This window comes from Dromiciops gliroides, chromosome 4 (assembly GCF_019393635.1).
Source record: "Dromiciops gliroides isolate mDroGli1 chromosome 4, mDroGli1.pri, whole genome shotgun sequence".
Taxonomy (NCBI): domain Eukaryota; kingdom Metazoa; phylum Chordata; class Mammalia; order Microbiotheria; family Microbiotheriidae; genus Dromiciops; species Dromiciops gliroides.
In genome coordinates this window covers 53851981-53864517 of record NC_057864.1, presented here as the reverse complement: position 1 = coordinate 53864517, position 12537 = coordinate 53851981, and the positions used below count along the sequence as shown (strand labels likewise).

Here is a 12537-nt window from a genome sequence, read left to right as displayed (position 1 = left end):
TTTTCCAGAGAGAAATTAGGAAACTGGAATTAGGGTATGCCCCCCTCTAGGAGGTGCCACATGAGCTCTGAAAGAAGCTAGGAATTAATAAATTATAAATTAATTAGATGAGATGGATGTGAGGAGAGAGTACATTCTGAGATGGGAGGTGAGATGTCATGTATGGCAAACTAGTAATCCAGAGTGTGGGGGGATTTAAAAGCTAAACAGTAGAGTTTGCATTTTATCCTAGAGGCAATGGGAGGGGTACACACTGAGCTTCTTGAGCAGAGGGGAGAATGACGTGGTCAAGACCCACGCTTTAGGAAAATAGAAATCACGCAGCAAGGACATCCTCATCTAAGGTGTCCCAACCTGATGATCTTTCCTTCCCACCCATATTTTTTATAGTTTCTAGGGTTAACCAAGCCAGTCAAAAAGAATTTAGTTGAGTGATGAAGGCTAGTCGGGACATTGCATATGTGATCAACTAACTGACCGACCAGTACTGTGGGGCAAGAAGACCCAGATTCAAATCCCACCTTAGCAAGTATCAAATGCCACCTAAGCAAGCACCAGTGCTTACTAACTGTGTGAACCTGGCAAGTCACTTAGCCTCCATGTGCCCCAGTCCCTTCATCTTTAAAATGAGAGTATTGGACTCGATTTCCATTAACATCCCTTCCAACTCCTATAAATATAATCCTATGATTCCAGTGGTAGGATTAGACTTTCTGGGCCAAACCCAAGGTCCTAGGAAGCAAGCCCAGGGGGGTCCAACAAGGGACTTTCAGTCAGCATTTGTTGATTGAAATATTAAGTGATTGAGCAATGGATTAGCCATGCTCTGGGGCCCTGTGATAGGAAAGTTTGACAACTAAGCATGTTTGAGAACCAGCCAGTGCAGAATTATTTGCTTTATAGTTGGGCTGGTCCAGTTGCAGGGATGGTGGAGGGAGGAGGGTTAATCCTTAAGAAGGACTTGAACAGTCCAAGCTCCTGACCAGTCTACCATAAATCATTTCTTTTCCGCTGGCAAGCAAGGGCCAAAGAAAGCATCAGACACTGGGGGTGAGGGAGAAAGGAAAAACGGGGAGGGCAGACTGTTTTCTTTGCTGTCTTCAAACATGGGACAAACTAGATTCTGCTTCAGTTCCAGGGGTTAGCACCCTGTCATAAGCTGCCAGCTGTCTTGGTTTGGTCACATAAATGTCCTCGTGGCAGCCCAGTTCCCACAAGTCCCCACGAATATGCCCTGAGCCCAGACAGCTTGATCTCACAGGCCCCAGTGACAACTCCTGCTCCAGAGCTGGGGCAGGGACAGCTTGTGGGTGGAGTCCCACAAGTGAATCCCCAGATGGAGGCAGATGGCTAGGTGTATTGAGATGGGAGAAGCAGAGCCCATGATTAGGATGACTGGGGCTTTGGGGGAGCCAGTAGAAAGGAAGAGGTAAAGACATCCCACAGAGTAAAGATAAGAGGGATCTGAGGAGAGGCCATGACACACTGGAGCATGTTGGCGAAGGGGGAAAGGTGATGGGGATGGAGAGGGACCAGGGCCAAGTAAGGATCAGGCAAAAGAAATGAGAATGTTTAACCTGGAAAAGAGAAGTCTTGGGGGGCATGAAAGGTTGACATTTTAAGGGGGTATTTTTTTAAAGAATTGTTCTGGTTCACCCCATAGAATATAATTAATAGTCAGGTAGATTTTGATTCAAAAGGGAAAACGTTCTTAAAAGCAGATCTGTCTGAAAAGAATAGGAGCTGACTCATTCAATAATGAGTTCCCTGTTATTGGAGACATTCAAGCAAAGATTTAATGACTACCTGTAGTCATTAAAAAACGTCTGTTTTTTTAAAGTTTCCCTGACTTATTGCTTCTGCTTTAAATACACATCCTCCACTGCTATCTTGCCTTTTTTTTCTGGAAACTTCCACAATGCGCACGTATAGAACCAGTTCCTTGCCAACCATTTCCTAGCATATCCCTGCCTGTTGCAAGCTACTAGTGTGTGCCTTCCTCTCTCAAATAACTTTCCTTCTGCTCTGTAGAGATAGTGTAAATATGCAGATATTTGCATATTGGGGATGAGCAAGCACTTTACATATTTAATTTCATAGATTCTCACAATAACCCATGAGGAAGATGCTAACATCATGCTCATTTTACAGATGAGCGATGCAGGCTGAGAAAGGATCACATAGTCAGGAAATGTCTGATACAGGATTCGAATCTGGATCTTTTTGGCCCCAAGTCTAGCACTCTATCTGCTATGACACCTAGCTGCCGTTAGAATGTATGCTCCTTGAGGACAGGGAATGTGTTTTCCTTTCTCTGTATCCTCAGCACTTAGCAAGTTGCCTGACATGTAATAAGTATTTAGTAAATGTTTGATAACTGATTGATTGACACTCACCACTCTCCCTTCCATAAAACCACATGGCCCTTGCTTACATCATCCAGTTACCTTGAAGTGGAGGGGAAGGACTGTGGCTCCTCCTTACCCTTTAATTAGGAGGAGCAACGTTGAGCTGATGAGGCAGGGTGTGCCAGCTTCAAGGGCCATCTTTCTGGCACCCCCATCAGTGATCCCCCATTTTTGTTTCTAACTATGATCCAAAGACATTTACTCCCAAGATCTTCCCAGGTGCTTCCCTGGTTGTATCCTGCTTTTATCCCTGACCCCCATGCTCTTAAACCCCAAAGTCTCACTTTTAGGCCTTTGGCCTGTCCTTAAGTGAATTAAAACACAGCATCATAAAGACCTATCACTTTATGCATCTGTGCCCTGTCTGACTCTTTTGGAGAAACCTCCTTTTAAGTCCAAAAACTTCTTGAAATACCACCACTCAGGGGGAGTATAGGCAAGCTTAGTGGATACCTGATTTGGAGTTGAGAAAGCATGAGTTCAAATAAGTGTGACCTTGGGCAAGTCACTTAACCCCTATTTACCTCAGTTCCTCATATATAAAATGGGGGCACACTGGAGAAGGAAATGGAAAACCACACCAGTATCTTTGTCAACAAAACTCCATGGACAGCATCCATGGGGTCATGTAGAGTTGGACATGACTGAACAAGGTCCCTTCCAACCCTGAGCCTGGACTCTATGCATCTGAGAAGGAAATGAATGGTACACCAATACTGGAGAGGCATTGTCTGAGCAGGGCATAGGAGGAAAACATATTTCTGCCTTGTCTGGGATCTGGACCTGCCCACCTCATGAACTCCTTACTTTGAGGAATTATTCGCAAGGCTTGCTCTTCTGCTGGACTAAGAGGTAGAGGAAGATAGAATTTTTTAGTTTCCCCACAAAGGCGTCATAGAGAAAGCAAAACAGACAACATGCCCCAAGAACCTGATGACATGCCCATGTGCTTCCTCTTAGAATGTCTGAATAAATGTTTGTTCAGATGAATATTTGAGCACAGCTGTGCCCTGTCAAAGACAGGCCACATTGTGCCAAAGCCCCATGACCATCTCCAGACCTGGAGTGCCAATGGTGCTACACAACATCACAGTACAAGGGCTCATGGGAACCCCTGAAAATCCAAGCCCAGTACATCCCTGTGGCAGTAGCCAAGTGTCCTTTCTTATTGCTTTTCACAGAAGTTGAAGGTGTGGGAGCTGGCACTTTGCCCCTCACCCTTCTCTAACTCCCTCTCTCTCCTTGTCGGAAGTGACCGCTCATTTAAGTATACTTATAGGAAGCATTTTAGGTCTTGGCCCTCACTACATCTGTCCCTACCACAGAAGCAAAGAGATTAATGACCTCTGGACACCTAGGCCAGAGCAGCTCCCAAGGCAAACATTCTCAGGGATAGCATCTGTCTGTGAAGTTCTCTTGGATCTGGCAAGGATGGCAGAAGGCTGGGTTACCTGGATTAACCTGAGCTTTGGTGCCACTCAAGATGGGAGGCAGCAGCAGCAGCACCAAGGGCAGCTTGGAAAAGGGGGTCATCTCAGCAGGTGGCATCAGCACTGGAGTCTGCAGGCCCACCGGAAAGACAAAGGAAACAGAGACATAGAGAGAGAGAGAAAGAGAGAAAGGTAAGTATGACAGTGAAAATAAAACACCAAGAATTTATATAAAATTTATGGTTTGCGAAATTGCTGTATATACATTATGTTATTTGATCCTCACAGGGCTCTACAGAGAATAACCAGATCATATCACCCCTATTTTAGAAATGCAGAAAATTGAAGTGACTGGATTGAGGTTAGACAGCTGGTCAGTGTCAGAGGCGAGGTTTGGGACCAGCCTCTCCTGACTCCCTGATCAAGGCTTAGCCAAAAACCACAGACCAAAGCCCTAGCAATCACTACATGTTAGTATGGTTTCATTGTCCGGAGGGCTTAGAATCCAAGAACCCAAGAACTGGGAGTGGCCTCAGGGCAGGGATTTTAAAACATTCTGAAATCACAGAAGCTTCAAACTGACAACAACAATACTTATAATACAATCCATAGAATTTTGGTCAAATAGCATCAATTCACCAACAGTTATACAGCCCCCTGGAGCCAAATGACCAGAGTCCTCTTCTTAGTTTTCCTAATTTAACTGAGGCAAATGACTCCCCCTCTCCAGGCTTCTATTTTCATGCTTGTAAAATGAAGGGAGTCTTTGAAACCAGGGGTTCTTACCCAGGGTGTTCAAGGGATCCATGGAGAGATTTCAGGGTGTTCATTAACTTGGATGGGGAAAAAGGTACATCTTGATTATCACTAATCTCTAATTGAAATTTAGCATTTTTTTCAATTATGAGATATAAAAAAACAAACATTATTCTGAGAATGAGTCCAGAGGTTTTTATCATTCTGAATGAAAAGGAGTAACAATGAACAAAAATATATACATATTGATTGATACTTGGTCATTACCTGTGGCCTTTGTATGGAATACTGAGCCAATTTGGAATTAAAGGAACTGAGTGAGTAGTGATCCAGAAGTTCAGGCCAAACCCCAGAGAAAGAATCACTTGGAGGATGGGAGAAGGCAGAAGGAGGAGCATCCCTGGACTCATTCTTGGTCTCCTCCCTTCCCTCCTTGACCAAGAGAAGACCTTGTGACCTCCAGAGGCCCAAAGGATTTAGCATTTTTCATCAATGTACTACTCCTAGCAATATTCTCCAAATAACTGATGTAATGCCAATATTAGAAACCAATGACAAATAAGACACACCTAGGAAAGGCAGCTTCAAGATTCTATTAAAAGGGGGCAGCTAGGTGGCGCAGTGGATAGAGCACCGGCCCTGGATTCAGGAGTACCTGAGTTCAAATCTGGCCTCAGACACTTAACACTTACTAGCTGTGTGACCCTGGGCAAGTCACTTAACCCCAATTGCCTCACTAAAAAAAAAAAAAAAAAGATATTCTGCTTGAGAGGAGATAGATCAGTCATGCCCTCTGCACCCAGCAATGAAAATCCTATAGTCCCTCTAGAGGTACAGAGGCATCTGAGGAGGGAGTTACCAGTGTTCATGTGGGTTGGAATGGTAAACCCAGAACCCATATGTATGGAAGAAGAGATTTGAAGACACATTGATATCCTTAAAGAGGAGAGTGAGTGAAGGAAATAGAATGGAGAGGTTGGAAACACACAAGACAAAGTCCCAGAGCTTCACATTTTTGCATTGACCAGCCCTACACGTGAGAGTAACATTAAAAGAAAAAAATCCTCTTACAGTTCTAAGTCCAAGTCACTTTATAGGAAGGAATGTACCCTCTGTTCCCAATCCCCTGTGGACACTCAGTTTCCTCTGAAGGACACTATGGCATGCCAACCCCTAGCTGTGCCCCAGAGATTGGCAGTCACTAAGATGGTTCATCAGCTCAGCTGCCCCAGAGATCCTGTCTTTACCCAGAGCTTTGCAGCCAGCATCAGGATGCCGAATCTCCTGAGGACTGAGTGAGGAAGCAGGGAGGAGTTAGGAGCTCATATTCCTTATGAGGTGTCTCTCTGAGATGAGGGCATAGCCTTTGGGGATGTGAATAAACTTTCTACAACCTCTTTCTGAAATCCATATTGGGTAATGTTATTGTGACAATCCAAGTCAGCAGAACTTGATTCCAGATGCACGCTCGAGTGAGGAATTCACAAAGGTAAGAAAGGCAGTCTCCTTTGGAATCTGTTTCTAGTGGTCAGAGATCATTAGTACTTTACTGTCAGTCCTGAACAGTGTCTTCTATCTGGCTAACAAAATATCGAGGACAAAAGAGGAACCAGGAGCTGCCTAATCCAAGCCAGACCTGAACCAGAATCCTTTCCATAACAACCCTGACAAGTTGATATTTCAACTTCGCTGAAGAAACCAGTGGGGGGCAGCTTACAGTCTCCTAAGGCAGCCCATTATAATTCATAATGATTATATGTAATTGCAATAATACAACATATACAGTCATCCTAATAATTCTATATCATTGCAGTCAACTCCAGTGGTTCCCTATCACCTCCAGGATCAATTACAAAATCTTCTGACTGGCATTCAAAGCCCTTCATAAAGGAGCGGGGGAGTGAGTGATCCTTACTTTCATCAGAATTGGCTCAAAGAGGGAATAACATATACACTCAAGTGGGTATAGTAATATATTTTGCCCTGAGGGAAAGTGGGAGGGAAAGGGGATAAGGTGGGGAGAGGTAAAGGAAGGGAGGGCAGATTGGGGGAGGGAGCAGTAAAAAGCAAAACACTTGGGGGCAGCTAGATGGCGCAGTGGTTAAAGCACCAGCCCTGGATTCAGGAGTACCTGAGTTCAAATCCGGCCTCAGACACTTGACACTTACTAGCTGTGTGACCATGGGCAAGTCGCTTAACCCCCATTGCCAAAGGAAAAAAAAAAAAGCAAAACACTTTCAGGGAGGGATAGGGTGAAAGAAGATAGAAAATAGTGTAAATATCAAAGGGAAGGAATAGGATGGAGGGTAATACAGTGAGCAATAGTAACTGAAAGAAATGATGAGCAGGATGCTATCAGAAGGACATGAAAAATGCAAACCATCAACAGAGGAAGAACTGATGGTATTTGAGTACAGATTGAAGTATAATTCTATTTGTTAGTTCCTCTTTCTAAAGTTATTTTGTCTATTTTTTTTCACAACCTGACTAATGTGAAGATGTTTTGCATAACTGCACATGTATGACTTATATTGAATTGCTTGATTGCATAGGGAGGCTTGAGAAGGGAGGGAGGAAGAAAATTTAGAACACAAAGTTTTTTTAAGAAATCAACACAAAAAATGTGGTTTTTTTTTTCTCTTTTTACATGTAACTTGGGGAAATCCTAAATAAAAAATTAAAATTAAAAAAAAAAACAAAGCCCTTCATAACCCAGCTTCCGAACAGGTTTCTGGTCATCTTACACCTTGCATCTCTCCAGGTACTTTTTAATCCAGTGATATTGACCTCTTTGCTGTCCCAGGAACAGGATGTTCCATCTCTTGCCTCCAGGCATTTTCTTTTGTTGTCCCTCATGCTTCAAATGCTCTCCTTCCTCATTTCTATCTTCTGGATAAAATCCCACCTTCTACAGGAAACCTTTGCAATCTCTCTTATTTCTACTGTATTCCCTCTGTTAATTATTTCCCATTTATCCTGTATATAGTTTGTAAATAGTTGGTTTTATATTGTCTTTCCCCATTAGATTGATCCTTGAGAGCAGGGATTGTCTTTTGATTTCTCTGTATCCCTACCCCTCTTAAACAAGATGCCTGGCATATAGTAGGTCTCTAATAAATGCTAATTAACTGTGTGTGTGTGTTTGAGTTTAGGGATATATATGTTTCTGTGTGAATATATATCCAATGTGAAAAAAAAAGCAGTTTTTGAGATTAGCAAACCCTTAGGGGTAGTTTTCTAAGTCAGCATTTGGAACAAGTAAAACTCCTACTCATCTCTCAAGACATAACTCAGATTCTTCCTCCTTCACGAAACACAACTCCTCATGATCCAAAAAGTGATTTCGGTTGTTATCAGGTTGTTTTTCAGTCCTGTCCAACTTCTTGTGACCTCATTGGAGATTTCCTTGGCTAAGATGTTGGACCAGTTTGCCATTTACTTCTCCAGCTTAATTCACAGACAAGGAAACTGAGGCAAACAAGATGAAGTGATTTGCCCAAGGTCACACAACTAATAAGTGTCTGAGGCCATATTTGAACTCAGGAATATGAGTCTTCCTCACCCCAGCCCCAGCACTCTAGCTACTATACTGCCTAAGTAACCCCAAAAGTGATTTCACCTCCCTTTAAAATTCAAAGTACTTTGATTGGTTAGGGAGGCAATCCTGGACTTGGAGTCAAAAAATCCTGGGCCCAAATCCCACCTCAGACACTAAATAGCAAGTCACTTCACTTCTGTTGGCCTCAGTTTCCTCATTTGTATAATGGAAATCATAATAGCACCTACCTCCCAGGGATGTTATGAGCATTGAATGAGGTAACATCAGGTTTGCAAACCTTAAAGTGCTAAATAAATGCTAGCTAGTATTATTTGGGTCCCTCCTGTGTCACATTTCATATTCTGCCTTCCATTGTTATATATATATATATATATATATATAGCGGGGCAATTAGGGTTAAGTGACTTGCCCAGGATCACACAGCTAGCAAGTGTCAAGTGTCTGAAGCCACTTTTGAATTCAGGTTCTCCTGAATCCAGGGACAGTGCTTTATCCACTGTGCCACCTAGCTGCCCCTTTCCATTGTTATAGTAACTTGTATCCATGCCCTGTCCTCAACTAGATTGTAAGCTCCTCAACGGGAAAGACATTAAAAACCAAAAAGTAACTTATGGCAACATTCAAGATGATTCCTTAGTAAAGAAAACAAACATCCTCTTTTAAAAAATGTTTTGGGGGACAGCTAGGTGGTGCAGTGGATAAAGCACTGGCCTTGTATTCAGGAGAACCTGAGTTCAAATCCGGCCTCAGACACTTGACACTTAACTAGCTATGTGACCCTAGGCAAGTAACTTAACCTTCATTGCCCTGTTTTTTTAAAAAATGTTTGTACCTCTCACAGTAATGGACTTTTCATGAAAGTTTATTGGATCGAATTGAATGGATTAAAATGGAGAGGTAGGCTACATGGAAATAATGCCAATACTAACCAGTTAAATGGGGTCACAACTAGAAGTAAAAATGTGGTCTCCCACAGTTCAAGAAGATCAGGGCAGTTAGGCAAAGAAAACTCCCTGAGTTCTATAAATGTCAGACCTCAGAGGCCATCTAATACCACCTCCACCTGACCAAGAATCTCTTTTATGACCAATATCTATAGTACCCTGAGGTCTTTTTCAAATGCAAAAGGACTTTGCAAACCACCACATATAATAGAAGTACTAAAGCAGTTATCATTATTATAATTAATGTGGTTTAAAATGTCTCTACCATTTGGTTTCCCCTTTATTGTTAAGAAGAACTTCCTTTTTGAAACTAGTAATTTGGTTTTCTTCTTTCCTTTTTGGATCAAATTAAGGTTTATATCCATAGACATCTCCAAACAGGGGAAAAGACCTATTTGTACAAAACTATTGATTGCAGCTCTTTTTGTGGTGGCTAAGAATTGGAAATCAAAGGAATGCCCATCAATTGGGGAATGGCTAAACAAGCTGTGGTATATGATGGTGATGAAATATTTTTGTGCTATAAGAAATAACAAGCAGGATGATTTCAGAAAGGCCTGGAAAGACTTGTATGAACTGACGTATACTGAAGAGAACAGAACCAAGAGAATATTTTGCACAGAGACAATATTGTTTGATGAAGAACTGTGAAAGACTTAACTATTCTCAACAATACAATGATCCAAGACAACCCCAAAGGAGTAATGATGAAGCATACTATCCACCTCCAAAGAAAGAACTGATATTGATGGAACACAGACTGAAGCATGCAATTTTTCACTTTCATTTTTGTTTTACTTATGTTTTCTTATACAAAATGACTCATATGGTAATGTTTTATATAATATATAGCCTATATCTGATTGCTTACCACCTCAGGGAGGGGGCAGGGGAGGGAGGGAAGGAGGGATAAAAATTGGAACCCAAAACTATAAATAAAAATGTTTATTTCTTTAAAAAAGAAGAAGAACTTACTATATTAGGTGCAAGGGGAGGTTCGGAGTTTAGATAAGATGGAATCCCAGATTTTCCTCATGGAACTTATTGTCTCATGGGGGTACTGGGGAAGAGTAACACCCCAATACAAATATAACATAGTAGTGTGTATTACAGCTAAGTGCATTAGGAGTTAAGCTAAGTGCTATATGAGACCTGAGTGGGAAGGTCATTACCAAGGGGTGCGGGGTGGGGGTGGGGGGACCTGTATCAAAGTAGGTTTTGTGGCAGAAATGGCGATTGAATTAGTTAAGCTTTAAAGGATTGATAGGAATTCAGCACAGAGAGGTAATATGGACATTCCTGGCATAGGGTACAACCTGAGCAAAGACATGGAAGAAGAAAACAGGGTGTATTTGTGGGGAAGAGAATTCTCCACTTTGCCTATGATGTAACAGGTGTGGAGGAGAGTAATATGAAATAAATACTAGAAAGTTAGGGTTGCACCAAGTTATGAATGGTCCTAAGTGCCAGGCAAAAAATTCTGGCAACAGGGAGCTACTGAAGATTTTGAAGCAGTTAAGTGAAATAACCAAATTCATGCATAAGACACATTATCAGTATAAAGGATAGATAAAAAGTGGAAGAGAATGGAAGCAGGAAGTCCTGTTAGGAGGCTTTTGCAAAAGCTTGGATGAGTAGCAATGAGAGCCTGCTTAAGGTACTGGCATTGGAAAGAGAAAGAAGGGACCACTTAGATAGGATTTAGAGTTTGAAAGGACTCTAGATAGCATCTTGTCTTGTCATTTTACAGATGAGGAAATTCAGTTTTATAGAAGGAAAGTGACTTGCCTAACATAAAATAGTTTGCAAATAGCACCTGAGATTCCAATTTAGGTCTGTGGATTCCAGATTCAATTTTCCTTTTAATGTAGATTCAGTCCAAATTCATCAGACTTTTAGATTAAGGGGTGACTATTTCTGTTACTAAAAGATTCTGTGCCCCAGGTCTTTTTCCTGTTTGATTCATTTGAAAGAGGAAAAGATGTATGCACTGAGGATTGGCTATAGAGTCCAAATACCTGGGTTGGGATTCCCAAATGCTATTTGCAAACTATTTTATCTTAGGCAAATCCCCTTTCCTGTATAAGCCTCATCAATCAATCAATTAATTAATCAATAAACATTTATTAAGCCCCTAGCCTGGGCCAGGTATAGTGCTAAGCACTAGAGCTGCAAAAAGAGGCAAAACAGTGCCCCCTTGCACACTAATGGGAGAGACAAAATGCAAACATTTGTGTGTTGACCAATCCTGATTCTGTAGAATTGATGATGAAACAAGCTACCCTTTCCTGAGAGAGGGGTGATGGAGTCCAGATGCAGAATGAGATGTGCATTTTCAGGCACAGCCAATTTGGGAATCTGCTTTGTTAGATTATGCGTTTTTGTAATAATGGACTTTTTTGTTTTGTTTTGTTTCATTTTCTCTCAATGTGGGGAGAGGTAGGAGGAATAGAGTATAAATCTGTATTAATTTAAAATATAAAATACAATTTTTAAACAATCCAGTGAAGCAATCTTATAAATAATGAGCTCTTCCAGTACATTTGAAAGATGATTCAATTTACAAAAATTCAAGTTATACACAAATTTTTCAGGAACACAGCTATTCCATAAAGCAAGCAACTATTCTGACGGGAACAGTCCATATAAACAGCACCTATCTTCCCATCATCAAAAGCTAGGGTCAATCTTTAGTGACCCCCCCCACACACACACACACACAATTTTGCTAAGGAACAGAAATCTAAAACATTTTCCATCACACTAAGCCTGCAGCAGAAGCTAAGGAGGAAGTACCAATACTACTGGAAAGTCACCCATGGCTTTCAGCTAGATATTTTCCACCTTTGGGTTGGTCCCTTCTGTAGTTCATGAAACCAGCTTGGACTTTTGCTGGTAGAAACAGTGTGAAGGCAAGTAGGTATAAGTGAAATGAGTGTAATTGGAGATGGGTTATTATTTGTGGCTGATTACTGAAATTATAGTATATCTAATGAATTCTGGATTCATTATTGGGTGCTTCTCACTAAAATCTCTTTATTTTATACCCCCCTACTTGGAGTCTCATCTAGGAACATCAGAATTTGGCTAAGGTTTCCATAAGGGCCCTCATGCATCCACTGAGGCCAACACAACACTGAATATAGGATTGTTTTACTTATTCTAACTTCAAAATGCAAAGGACTAGCAGCAAAATCTATAAATGACCAACATACCTGCCCTTCACTCTCCATTGAGCCTCTGCCTTCCCTAGGGACCCATATAGTCTTTCAGATTTACAATATTCTGCTCTTTGGTCTACCTCAGGGGACCCCAAAAGAGGAAAGGACTTGGGGCTGCTGGAGAGTCAAGCAATCCTCTCCTCAGGTGAGTCTATATTTCTCAAGGAACTATATGATTTTCTAGATTTAAAGTCCTACTTTAGATGTAGCCAACTTCAA

The 12537-nt window shown here is 41.6% G+C and overlaps 1 protein-coding gene across 1 annotated transcript in view; it reads right to left on the bottom strand.

Annotated features, from left to right (window-relative positions):
* Positions 1-12537, bottom strand: part of DDR2 (discoidin domain receptor tyrosine kinase 2) — a 214340-nt gene that overhangs the window by 80855 nt on the left and 120948 nt on the right. Inside the window, exon 3 of the mRNA XM_044003928.1 lies at positions 3860-3968. Within this exon, the coding sequence (XP_043859863.1) occupies positions 3860-3956 (97 nt within the window). The 5' untranslated portion in view covers positions 3957-3968. The remainder of the gene's footprint in view (positions 1-3859; positions 3969-12537) is intronic.